This window comes from Bipolaris maydis (genome assembly GCF_028858645.1).
Source record: "Bipolaris maydis strain C4 unplaced genomic scaffold PSV08scaffold_9, whole genome shotgun sequence".
NCBI lineage: Eukaryota > Fungi > Ascomycota > Dothideomycetes > Pleosporales > Pleosporaceae > Bipolaris > Bipolaris maydis.
The window spans coordinates 1,860,727-1,872,785 of NW_027093865.1; the positions used below are offsets into that span (position 1 = coordinate 1,860,727).

Sequence of the window (12,059 nt, forward strand, 5' to 3'; positions counted from 1 at the left end):
ATGTGGAGCCGTCCTACGCATTTTGCATGCGAACGTGCTGTATACACAGTGCGCACGATATCTTATTATCCGTTGATTCAGCACATTGAGAACTTCATCACTCCAAAAGAGATCGAGCATCTAAAACAAGTTGCGTAAGTTTCATGCTGTAGTCACATGTTTGGGATTGGCCTCATAAGCACGCAGTGAAGCAAGATACACCCGGTCAACGATCGGTGTTGGAGTTTCCGATACACGCAATAGCTCGACCGCCTACATTCCTGCAGATGATCCCATTGGTATCTGCATCCAAGCTAGAGCAGCTGAATTTCAAGGATACATGAATTTGAAACTGATGGAGACCCTTCAGCTTACGAAGTATACTAAGGATCAATTGTTTCTCGATCATTACGACTTCAAACACAACGATGAGATTTCTCCAGGGACATATAACCGAGAGACAACTTTCTTCGGAATCCTTGAAGCCACCTGCGAAGAATGTGGCACACGATTTCCTCGAATTCAGGCAAACTGGACGCATGAGGACCCACGATGGTGCCGAATAGTGGACTGCGATGCAGCTGACTTGGTTGTCAAACCTACCCCAGGCAGTGCAACCTTCTGGGTCAATTTGTTGCCCGATGGGACGGGAAACGAAGATCTGCTACATGGTGGCCTCCCCCCGCAGGCAGAATCTGGCAAGAAGATTGGATTGAACATCTGGACACTGAAGCTTGTCTAATCGGAAGTGGCATTCTATCGACCATGGTTCCTATGAGTGGATCAGGTGATGGGCTCTTGGGGTGTGGCCATACAGATTCGGATATGCGAGAATTAAAAATAAGGGAAAATGAGATTGATATTAACTTTCGTCTCCACTCCGTATCTTCAGCCACCTGAAACTATGTTCTTACAGTCATTGACGAATGTCTTAGACTTCTGTGAAAAGCATAACTCATCTCACAGCGAAGATCTGTTCTACGAGTCACTACAATACAAGAGGAGAATGAAACTTGTCTTTGTTGAAATAGAAAAAACCAGATGTGATGTTCGTATATATGTCATATAACTCTAGTTATATACTCATAGTGAATGCTGCGAAGGCTAAAGTCACGCGATGCCACTTGTTACAATGTTTGTCGACGCACGGAAAAAAGTCTTCGAGAGTATGGAGCATCTGAAATGCGACTATCTCTCATTAACCCTGAATTTGTTTCAAAAGCATTTACGGCAAAGCCATGAAAACCTCCAACATCTTTGGAAAGATTGGGGTACCCATTCCAGTGAGAGGATCCCACCCTGGCGCTGCGGCAAAGCCAGAAGTATTGCATCCAGGATTGTGACCTTCCTTGATGTCATTGAACATTTGAGGATTGGCATAGAGTACAGGATTGATGAAGCCTACAGATACTTTCCCTGCGTTGTATCTCGCTTCGTTAATCAATGTAATAATCGAGGCAACTGTGGGTGTAGAACAAGATGTACCATATATAGTGGTCCATTTCCCCATTATAGCAATGGCGTAATCAGCTCCATTAGCAGACAGATCTGGATATCCGCGCGATTGCTGGGTGCTGTTGTACTGATGGGCAGTATATGAAGGCATGTGGTTGGTCAGATACGACTCGACTGCCGGGACTTGATATTGCGGTATCGGAAATACATCACTAAAGCCACCTCCGGATATAATCTCGGTTTGACAAGCCTTTTCGCGCATAGCATGTAGGGGGGATGTTTCATTTCTCTTGATCAGTTCTGTGGCGCCAACTGAGGTAACGTAGGGGCAACTGCCTAAAATCCTTCAGATCAGCGTGGGAGTGTTTGACTTTGGTTGCGGAGAGAGTCCCAACTCACCAGGAAACGAAGGAACAAACCGGCCGCCTAAGTTTCCATCACTCAGCTTTCCTGTGAGCTCACTAGAAGGAGTGACGAAACGTCAGCAGTGTTACGGCATGTTAGAGAGAGCGTTGGTTCACAACGTACTCAATGCACCTACCACCTCCACCAGCGACACCATCATCGCCGCTAGAGAATAGCATTGTCACACCCATCAACCCAAGTTTCATGTATCTGAAGCAGTTAGCAACTTCTCTAGTAGTTCATTGTTAAGGTTTCTCAAGCAGCGACTGTACTTACTCATAACACTGTCGCCGCATGTATGCAGGGCCCAAATAGATCTCATCATAGTGGTATGAAGTCGAAATGACTTTGGTAGGAGGGAATATTCCGCAATCTCTGCTCTTGTAACCTCCAAGTGCAGGATCTGGATATAGTTCATCCTTGTTTGGATCGGGATCTAGTAGTGGTATGAGTATTCAGTGAACGATATGTTGCCCGCGCCATCACTCACCATCGCCGCCTTCGTAAAGACAGTACGAAGCACTGAGAATTAAAGATTTCAAGGTAAGCATGCGTCTCTGAAAGCCATTCCCAAATGAAAACGACCAAAACGAAAATTGGGTATACACACTCAATGCCGTCCAGGAAACTATTACCTGAACCACCTTGCACAATGTCTCCAACCTGAAACAGCGTCACCTGCTGAGGGTACACGAGGCTCATTGTATATGCGAGGTTCATGTCACTTTCGGCGTTGAACCTGGGTCCTGACTTATTCAGCTGGTTCACCCCACCTTGAATCGGATGAAAAATTGGACGTGCTCCAATTTGCGACGGAGAAAAGTTCGCGAAGAACAAATCTAAATCAGAAGGTCGATATGCTCCCGGAGTGAATTCTACAACTCCCAGGCTATTGTTCGGATTTGCACTCGATCCTTTGGGGAATTGATAGAGCTGTCGCAGACATTGAGGCGTGATCTGAGATTTAATCAGTCTATTTTCTTCCAATACTTGGATCGCAATATACTCGTTTATAACAATCAGCCGAATCTTCATTCGTATTTGGTATATGAGTGGTGTGTCGCAAGGAATACGCATGACCCCTTAGATTTAATGGGTTGCCACTGTGTTTACCAAAAGTCATGCGAGCGTATCTCGCTTCTGACTGCACATCGAAGTGCACTGTAGGCGTAATAAGGTCTATTTTATCACGAAGACCAGCGGGTATACTGTACTCATCGCAAGCCAAGAGGAGCTGATTTGTCTTTTTATGGGTAAAGATGTGGTATTTAGTTTTCAACAGGCGCTCTGCTTGGTCAATCGTAGCATTGAATCGAAGCCAGCCAAGACTCTGGGACTGCTCAATGCGTTCAGTAATGATACCAACTGAATTAAGCCAGGTTTTGACAGGTTCAAGCGTGAAGTGACTGCTGTGGCATTAGCAAGAAACCTGAACGTGAACGACGACATACCTCGGTGCAAAAGCAGCCGCAACATCTTTTGGTGACCAATGCTTGCCATAGCTGTCGGAGTTTGGATTTGACACTTCCAACAACCATTTCTCGCCCTCCTCCAAGTTGCGCTGCGCAAGTGCAATACTTATCGGAATTGACGAATTTGCTAGATTGAGATCTTCTGCGCTGTGTCTCTTCACCCATTCAGGCAAGTTTGCACTCCTGCGTTCGTGGAGCACATATGTATCGAATGTTGAAGCCAATGTCGCTAAATTTGACAACAGAAAAATTGCGATGCTTAACATATTCATTATCAAAGCTTCTGGGGCATGAGCTTTATGTTTGGAACAACATGCAAGCGGCTTACATGGTGTAAATGGTTTTTGACCAGCAGCTTCTCGAGAATCGACTTAAAAGGTTGGAGTATGGCGAGCGAGCAGGACAGATATATAAGACTGAAATGAATTGGCTGTAATCAAGTTCGGTCGAAGGATAATGTATCTAGGCGGCAGGTAGCCTGACCTTTTACAGAGAGCGGGACCGTAATCACGTGGTACCAGTCTCACTGTCCATGCACCGGCAATACCGGACACGAATGCAATCATTAACCGTGCATGAAAATTAGGTTAGACTATTGCAAGGCCCCCGGCCACCACGGAAGAGATGTGGCCATTCTTTGCGTCATATCTTAATGCCTATCGGCGACACGATCAAGCAATGATGCAGCCAAAATTCCAGATTGCAGAGAGTACGATCGTTTTCTACTATTGTTCCGCATGTGTTACGCCAATACAACGATTCGAGACTTCGTGACTGATTGAATGACATGAAACAATATAGGGGAAGTTTGACGAGACATGCTGTTCTATGTAAGAGCACATGTGAACGAGACGAAGATACCAAAACTGTACTAAAGCTCCAAAGACTTCCCATTCTTAGCTCTTCTATCTAGCCATTCGCGGATGGGCCCAAATTTTCGACAGGTGTGAGGTCCAGATCTGCCCAACGCCAGCGGCGCATCGGCCTCAGGCCAGAGAGGAGCGGGTGTAAGGTCGCCGAAGCATTGAACAGTCTGTCGAAGTTGATCCATGCAATGCTCGATGTGTGTTGCTTTCCAGTGGGGATCACTTGCATCTTCAAGACTGTGCATGTGGTGCGTTGCACTGACGTTGTAGAGTACGCTGTTCAATTCAAGTCGAATCGCATTGATACAATGAAGCGAGTGAAATACCGTCAGCCTGTGAGAGACCATGTGTCAGTATGTACATTTCCGATAGTCATTAACGATTGCTCTTGCACTTACTCAAAATGATATTCGTTATCTTGCGGCATGCGTTTGAGCTGCGGAAGAAATGGTCCAGCCTCGTGCTCTGTCATCGTAGGGAATTCGTCTGTTCCCGTGTCAATTAATTGTTATGAAACTTTGAGAGGATTTTCAGCAGACATCTTAGTAAATCTTTCCAGGCCTGTTCCAGATTTTGACTTGGTGGACCAAAGTATTCAATATCTCCATCTGGAGCACGTATGGTCCGCCGTTGTTTTACATCATATATCAAACCTCCAGTGAAGTGTCTGTTTTCGTACTCAATTGAAGAGCGAGCATCATGAAGATCAGTGGGCCTGATGAAGGTCCCAAAATGCTTGAGAGTAGCAAAATTCAGGAAACTGAAAGCAATTGACAGTAGCACATTGATTGCGGTAAAACGCCATAATACGATGGTGCGACTGTGGAGAGTTTTCTGTAGGGCAGCTTTTGAAGGACCTTCACCGTTGTTTCCAAGCAGGGAAACTTCGTCCTCCTGCTTTGGATCCTCTTGCTTCTGCCTTGAGAACTGCATCTCATCAGTCACCACTTTTGAAGGATCACAAGGCTGACCGGCGATGTGGTCTGGGAGCTGCCGCAATGATAAATTTGTGGTGTCGGGGAGGGGTGTAAGAGAAGAGGGGCATGTGCGGTTAGGGACAAGTGTTGGTTGGGGAATGGCACAAGGTTGGAGACGTGAGTAAAGTCCGAAAAGAGCGTAAGATGAGGGAGGGGTAAGTTTGGAGAGTGTTGCAATGTGGGGAAGCGAAGAAGACAGGCATCTTCTGGGTGTTGGAGTGAGCGGGCCTACATCGGAAATCCCATTATATTACATCGGGTTAAGCACATACGTAACACAAGTCAAGCTAAATCTTTTAGGCTCGATGAAAGTTTTGACGTAAAGGATTAAGGTTTCGGACGGCTCGGGACGTACTTGCCGTTGAAGTTGATTGAGTCTAGTGCTTACTAGCGGCAGGAGTTGACATTGTAACATAAGGTTGTAGAATCGATTGCAGCCTTTGGAATTAAGAACATGCATTAAGTAGTTTCGCAACATGCAGTCAGAATGCATGCGTGCTCATGCATTCACACCAGTCACTAACTATATTACCCTGCCGGCAGATGTATACGCTGAGGGAAGCGGTCTTATTGACCAGAACCGCCCTCTGGCGGAACTGAAATAGCCGGACAACACCAAACCACCACCAAAAGTAGCCACTTTGAACGCTAAATATCAGTAAAACAAATTTTTTTAGTAATATATATATATAACAAATAAAATTAAGCGCTATATAACTTTAATAGATATCTATATTTTTAGAGACTTAGACCTTATATATAAAGGTATAGCTCCGTGTTAGGTTGATTAAGTGGTAAAACGCTAAGAAACTGGCCCTTTCGCTTGCCTGAGATGTCCGGCCATTTCGGTTCCGCGAGAGCCGCCTATCAGACATGTATTCAGACTGATATCTGACCTACGTTGGTTACTCGGGCAATCGGCGACATACTGTGCTACATGGCAGAAATAATGTAAGTGGGCCACTAGCAAGGGGACAATACAGGCCAGGGTGAAGAGTAAGCCCTATACTATAAAGAGTACTATCTATACTCTATAGGGTTGTAGTTATTTAGAATATCTCTGTGATAAATGTAGTTTTGTTATCCAAAGAAGTGCCTGATCTTCATTTGAGCGCGCCCCCACACACATAACTTGTGCCATGTAGCACAGTAATGTGATGAGCGACTTGTAGTACTGTCCTACATGGTACAAGTGATGTGTGTGTGGAGACGCGCTAAAATGAAGATCATGCTCTTCTTCGAATGATCATAGCAGACTAATTACAGGGAAATTCTTCATAATCGCGACTTAGAAGGTGAAGATCGGGCTCTTTATAGTGTAGCGCTTACTTTTCACCCTGGCCTTTATTGTTCCTTTATTAGTGGCCCACATACATGAATTCTACCATGTAGCACAGTATGATTGACCTCAACAAAATACAGTTCGCGAGCTCCACCATTCCTGAAAGTCAAAGCTTGTGAAAGCCTATTCCCCATTATGGCGGTGGCCAGTTAGCACTGCAATCACAAGCTTGAATGGGCCATAGTCATTGCGTAACTTGTTGAGTAGCAGCGTATGTCCTGGCGATCTACAATCAACTACCTCTTTCCAACAATGCAACCGGTTCTAGTTGCAGCTAATCACTCAACACGGCATTCGCCGAGGCAGCACCGTGCTTATATTGCAACTCTTCGTTTCCCAATATTATTGACTTCTACTATGAAGTAATAGCTGTGGTGCGTAAAGTTCGCAGAATAGGCCCTATGTCGCTGACATGCGCTATTACTCTCGGATAATGACTATTCACAATTGATCACACGACCTTCATCGTGAACACTCATTTGGTGCTATCAGAACCTCAAGCACTCGCCTTCGCAACTGGTTGCTAAGCGCGAACAATCCGAATATGACAAACCTGGCTATTCACAAAACCTCCTGGTTGCGATCAGTAATCGCTATTGTCGCAGTAGCCATCAGCTTGTGTATACATTGGTCTGGAATATGCAGCCCGGAGCGCGCAACATCCGACCATCCGATCGACACACTCATTCGCCAGGCAGAGGCAAAACTCGACAATATCTTGCTGCAAGCGACTGATAGCTTTGAGGAAGCCATAGCAGCATACAAAATACGTCGCAACAAAAACCCTCCGAAAGGATTTGACCAGTGGTTCGAGCTTGCCAAAACGTCAAGTGCGGTGATCATTGAAGACTTCTTCGATCCAATCTATAATGACCTGCGCGACTTCGATGGTATTCCCGCTACAACGATCCGTGCCACTGCAGAAGCAGTTGCTAGAACAAAGTCTCCTATTTTGAGAGCGCTGGTTATCAAAAATGGGAGCGTGACGTGTAACTGCCAAGACATCAATTGGCCATGCTTCGATATCCGAGACATGTTTGCCAAACTTGCACCCTATTTACCAGATATGACCATTCCAGTCAACGGCAACGCATCACCCCGTATTGTGATCCCTCACGGCTTCGCAAACAATAGGTCAGACAATGGCCTCAGAAGGCTTGAGCCTGGGAATGAACATCTCTATGTCGTGGACGACTGGCGTGCTTTCTGGCCAAAAGCATGTCCACCAAATTCTGGAATATGGTCGAATTCTGAGTGGACCAATCAAGGCGTGATTACGGATCCCGATTCGTGGCGTAACGTGTGTGAGCAACCATGGCTCGCAAAGATGCATGGAGCGTTAGTTCGACCGTTGAACAAAATCGTTGGGCAGACTATCCTTCCAGTATTCTCACCAGCTCGTACTGCTGGCATTGAGCGCGGCATTCGGTATCCTGACGCTATCTATTGGACACAAGACCAAGATTATCACGCTGGTACAGAGGCTGCTGCCACATGGGCTTCCAAACAAAACAAGGCTGTCTGGAGGGGTACAAATTCCGGAGGAGGACATGATGCTGGGAACTGGCACGAATTTCATCGTCATCGCTTCGTTGCTTTGACTAACAGCACCTACTTGCAGTCCGTAGCGGGCAACGAGACACAAGACTGGGCGGGCTTCTTAAACCTTCCATCAATGGAGCAGAGACATATCCAAATGGCAAAGAACTACTTTGACACTGGTTTCAGTGTTCTCACCTGCCATGACGATGCCTATCGCGGAGCTAATCTTCCTTGTTCATACACCGATGCTCATTTCCGGTCCGTACCATGGATGTCACTGCACGACATGTTAACATCTTTTCGATACGTTTTCGATATCGACGGAAATAGCTTCAGCGGGCGATTTCATGGTCTTTTACTTTCAGAGTCTGTAGTACTCAAAGCTACCATCTACGAGGAATGGCATGACTCTCGCATCATTCCTTGGCTTCATTTTGTACCTCTGTCCAATGGCTTTGGGAGGGATATTTGGACCGTGATGGAATACTTCTTGGCACACGAAGACAAAGCAGCGGCAATAGCGCAATCAGCGCGCTCCTGGAGTTTGAAGGTCCTCAGACGCGAAGATATGGAGCTTTATCTCTTGAGACTACTTCTTGAATGGGCCCGGCTACTGGAGATATGACATTACTTCTCGAGATATCACATGTGTAAATACAACATCTGAGTCATCATGTTATGGATAACTCGAATCTCAATGTTTCATTCCGAACATTGGCGCAATTTCATAGGACGACAGTAAAATATGAATCAATCGCAGCCTTGGCGAATACATCGAGCAAGACCAGTCTTATGAGCATCCTTTTCAATGTATATCCTGCAAATCTCAGGGGGCTACCATATGTATTTCAAAATCGACCCGTCATATAGTAATGCTACTCTTAGGCTAGTCCACTACTCCTCATCATCATGCCAATAATGTAAGCTTCCGGGTCCGGTCCAGATTACGTTGGCGTCTGTTTGGGGGATACTTCCCGTCTCTCTCCACTCCTCCATGGCTCGGTCGAAGCGCTTCTTCCTTTCAGTGAGCCAGTCCTTGCCCTTGAGCAGCTTACGCTGCCTCGCCAGATTGGCATCTCTGACCTTCTTCCGCATAGGCGATACTGGGTGTATGTAGTCATCTTCGGTCGCTACCATATAGCGGATTCGCGCATCATGGCCAAAATCATGGTTTTCCTGAAAATCAAGAATTGCCTGTACGTCTATACATTGACGTTGAAGAGTCAAATCTTGTACGGGCTTCGGAACACCCTCGACCCACTTGAGGTTCATGACGTCTAAACTGCCGTGGCATCTCATGTAGTCATACATAGACCAGAGGCAGTGATCAGTGTGCTGGGTATCGATGACGTCCAGTAAGTGTGTTGCATTATGGGGCTTCTGGTGAATGGCCCTTTGCAAGGAATGTATGCAGTGAAGCTGGTGGGAAATATCAAACGAGGCCGGGTAAACCTTGTCGCCGTATCCCCAATCATCGGGGATCCGGACGAGTTTCGACGGATCTTTACCCAATTTCTCAACATCCTCTTTTGTGATTAGGAAACCTTGGCCTTGCCCGATCTTGGTCATGAAGAATTCCTCCTGTTGGTCACCATGAGGTTGATACCATGGATGTTGACTGAGATTCCGGTCTTCATCGCGCACGAATGGCGTCCAGCTGTAAGTCGGAATAGGTGCAACCTTGCCGCTGAACAAAAGTTCATCTCTGACCTGTGCAGGTACTATGATATCGTTAGTAGATTATCCAACTGCGTCAAGGTTGACTCACGGAAGTCAGGGTTTTCAGCTCCCCAAAGCCTTTCTTTTTCCATCCCCATTTTCCCCAGCTGAAGTCCTGCAAACACACCCACAAACATGACACTGATGTAGGGCATGGTGGACCATAAAAGCCTTTTGGCGAAGTCACGGCTGCGAGGGAAATCGCCCAAGTACCTCAAACGCGGTCGTACCTCACTCTCTCCATCGTTACTCTCAGATTCAAGAAAGGCCGTCTCTGAATCGACAGGTGAATATGAATATTTTGGTTCAGACATTGTTCGAATCAGTTACCAACGGATAAGACATCAGTTGCAACGGAGAAGTGCAGAGGAAAGGGTATTATGGTTTGGCTGACCTGAGGTATATTAGTTGCGGACACATTTCTCCGCACGCAAGGGTCTGTCGCATACATCGATTGACAATTAATTCTGTGAAGGTGGTGACGTCATTCGGTCGCTTTCGGGAGCTTTGAGTTCGGAGAAGTGCTGGGTGTCGTGTCCTTCATGTCGCATAATCTAGTAGAAATCTGCATCTACCTTGTGTGGTACGTGATTGAATGCATAGCTAGTGCAAGAGCCAGGAAGCTTGTCTTGCAGATTGCATTAGTCAATAGAAATCTATGTCTCTCTTGCATGATCGGTGCTTACAATCACGGCACATGCATACTGCACATGCAGTTAAACTTAATCGTCTACATGCATTCCGTCCGGTCGGCGATTCGTATACTCCCTGTTGTATATTGGTACTTATTAGAATGTCTGTGCTTACATACCATCCAGGGTATTGCTTTGCTTGCCCCACATAAGGTCGCAGGTCATGCCGCTGCTACATACTACATATCATGTGATCGTAAATGCAACTGTGAATTACGTACTGTCACAATTTAGCATGACAATAGCGAAGTATTTAAATCGGCGGTAATCTCAATGTAGTTCGTCATCGGAGTACCAGCAAACTTCAAATTTCTATCAATCCCGCACTTACACTTCGAATTTTACATTGCAGCAACATATTGTCATTATGCAGACCTACTTCTATCTCATTGCGCTCCTTGCCAGTGGCGCACTCGCCGCTCCTGGTGAGGGAAGAAACTACAGTTCGTTTGCAACCCATTGTATCTGGACTAAACTTTCAAAGACTAACGCAAAACGTGTAGTTGATGAAGTCGAAGGCCCTGCTGTCAAGCGTGGCGGTTATCCAGACGGACTTAATGTTGATGCCAAGCTGCCAACGACTGACGAGGATAAACTGGTCCGCCGAGTTGGCGGTCCTGCTGTCAAACGCGGTGGTTACCCGGATGGGTTAAATGTTGATGCCAAGCTTCCTACAACGGACGAAGACAAACTCGTCTAGGAAACCTAAGACTTTGGACAGAAAATACATCAATAAGCTAGTATATACTCTGTATCTAGTCAAATCAATAGCATAACATATCTGGACAGCGAGCCGCTTAGTATAGCGAACCGCTCACTGCGCTAAGACCCCACCAACTTCACAACCATTATATAAATATCATAATATGACTATGTTAAACGATCCACCGGCAATAACGCTACTCATTTTAGTAGCTTATAATGCTGTCGTGAAGCGTTATGTACCTCTTTCTACGCAGGTGCTCGATGTATAAAATAAGTAAATCATAAAAAATACCAGAGAATTAGTGTATGCTATATAAGCCTAGAATTACATTAGAGTTGAACCTTAAGTATTATTAACTCTATAGCCTTTATAGTAGGAAGTTATAAATGTTATTAGGATATTATTAAGATTTTTACTTCGCTGAATTCCGTGTTGCGAGTTTCACCACTATAGTGTAAGAAATTATGTCCTTCTAGCAGGCTGTCCGCCTATTATATGAATAAGGAGTAGAAGCCGTTGTAGGAAGGTTTATATAGCATTAGGATAGCTCTTTACTCATTTCTCTTTCTACTTAGTAAAATGCTAGCTATCTAAGAACTATTTTCTAAGCTAAATATAATCTCTAATACGGCGGAATAGCTAGCAATTATAACTAGCTAGCTAATCCTCGTTACGCTTGTCTAGAAGAGAACTCCAAACTAAGATGTTAATAGTTAGGTTATATTTTAGCTCTTGTAAGCGCACTAGTAGAACAGCGTCTACTCTACTTTCTACGTCTCTATTAGGTAGTAGTAGTAAGAAATCATGGAGTTACTTCTAGGCTAGCTCGACCTAGTTACGTATAAACTAACGAAGTGTAGTTATAGACAGCTCAAAGTTCTTATAAGATAGATATTCGCCGTTG

General features: G+C 45.3%; 6 protein-coding genes across 6 annotated transcripts; 3 read left to right on the forward strand and 3 right to left on the reverse strand.

Moving 5' to 3' along the window:
• On the forward strand, positions 1-721 carry PSV08DRAFT_183031 (uncharacterized protein; the record flags this gene model as incomplete). The annotated part of the gene is made up of 2 exons (XM_014217305.1): positions 1-134; positions 187-721. 2 exons carry the CDS (start codon positions 1-3, stop codon positions 719-721), a joined length of 669 nt encoding a protein of 222 aa, XP_014072780.1.
• A 483-nt stretch (positions 722-1,204) lies between these two features.
• PSV08DRAFT_410758 (peptidase S8/S53 domain-containing protein) lies at positions 1,205-3,745 on the reverse strand (the record flags this gene model as incomplete). The annotated part of the gene is made up of 9 exons (XM_014217287.2): positions 3,640-3,745; positions 3,291-3,591; positions 2,846-3,248; positions 2,450-2,796; positions 2,330-2,361; positions 2,116-2,275; positions 1,963-2,049; positions 1,834-1,895; positions 1,205-1,770 (listed from the first exon to the last, which is right to left on the reverse strand). Exons 2-9 carry the CDS (start codon positions 3,581-3,583, stop codon positions 1,205-1,207), a joined length of 1,950 nt encoding a protein of 649 aa, XP_014072762.1. The 5' UTR covers positions 3,584-3,591; positions 3,640-3,745.
• Positions 3,746-4,182: 437 nt separating this feature from the next.
• PSV08DRAFT_226104 (uncharacterized protein) lies at positions 4,183-5,123 on the reverse strand (the record flags this gene model as incomplete). The annotated part of the gene is made up of 3 exons (XM_014217304.2): positions 4,717-5,123; positions 4,576-4,663; positions 4,183-4,510 (listed from the first exon to the last, which is right to left on the reverse strand). The coding sequence occupies exons 1-3, from the start codon at positions 5,108-5,110 to the stop codon at positions 4,183-4,185; spliced, it is 810 nt and encodes a 269-aa protein (XP_014072779.1). The 5' UTR covers positions 5,111-5,123.
• A 1,917-nt stretch (positions 5,124-7,040) lies between these two features.
• On the forward strand, positions 7,041-8,663 carry PSV08DRAFT_248877 (glycosyltransferase; the record flags this gene model as incomplete). The annotated part of the gene is made up of 1 exon (XM_014217299.1): positions 7,041-8,663. One exon carries the CDS (start codon positions 7,041-7,043, stop codon positions 8,661-8,663), a length of 1,623 nt encoding a protein of 540 aa, XP_014072774.1.
• Positions 8,664-8,932: 269 nt separating this feature from the next.
• Positions 8,933-9,912, reverse strand: PSV08DRAFT_353153 (uncharacterized protein; the record flags this gene model as incomplete). Its single annotated transcript, XM_014217303.1, has 2 exons — positions 8,933-9,759; positions 9,807-9,912. The coding sequence occupies 2 exons, from the start codon at positions 9,910-9,912 to the stop codon at positions 8,933-8,935; spliced, it is 933 nt and encodes a 310-aa protein (XP_014072778.1).
• Positions 9,913-10,734: 822 nt separating this feature from the next.
• On the forward strand, positions 10,735-11,282 carry PSV08DRAFT_410762 (uncharacterized protein). Its single transcript, XM_014217298.1, has 2 exons — positions 10,735-10,892; positions 10,953-11,282. Exons 1-2 carry the CDS (start codon positions 10,817-10,819, stop codon positions 11,147-11,149), a joined length of 273 nt encoding a protein of 90 aa, XP_014072773.1. The 5' UTR covers positions 10,735-10,816; the 3' UTR covers positions 11,150-11,282.
• The last annotated feature ends 777 nt before the right edge of the window (positions 11,283-12,059 follow it).

Coding starts and splice junctions, on each gene's coding strand:
- PSV08DRAFT_410762 (XM_014217298.1), top strand. CDS start 10,817: ATGCAGACCTACTTCTATCTCATTGCGCTCCTTGCCAGTGGCGCACTC. Junction 10,893..10,952: donor TGGTGAGGGAAGAAACTACA/GTTCGTTTGCAA, acceptor CAAAACGTGTAG/TTGATGAAGTCGAAGGCCCT.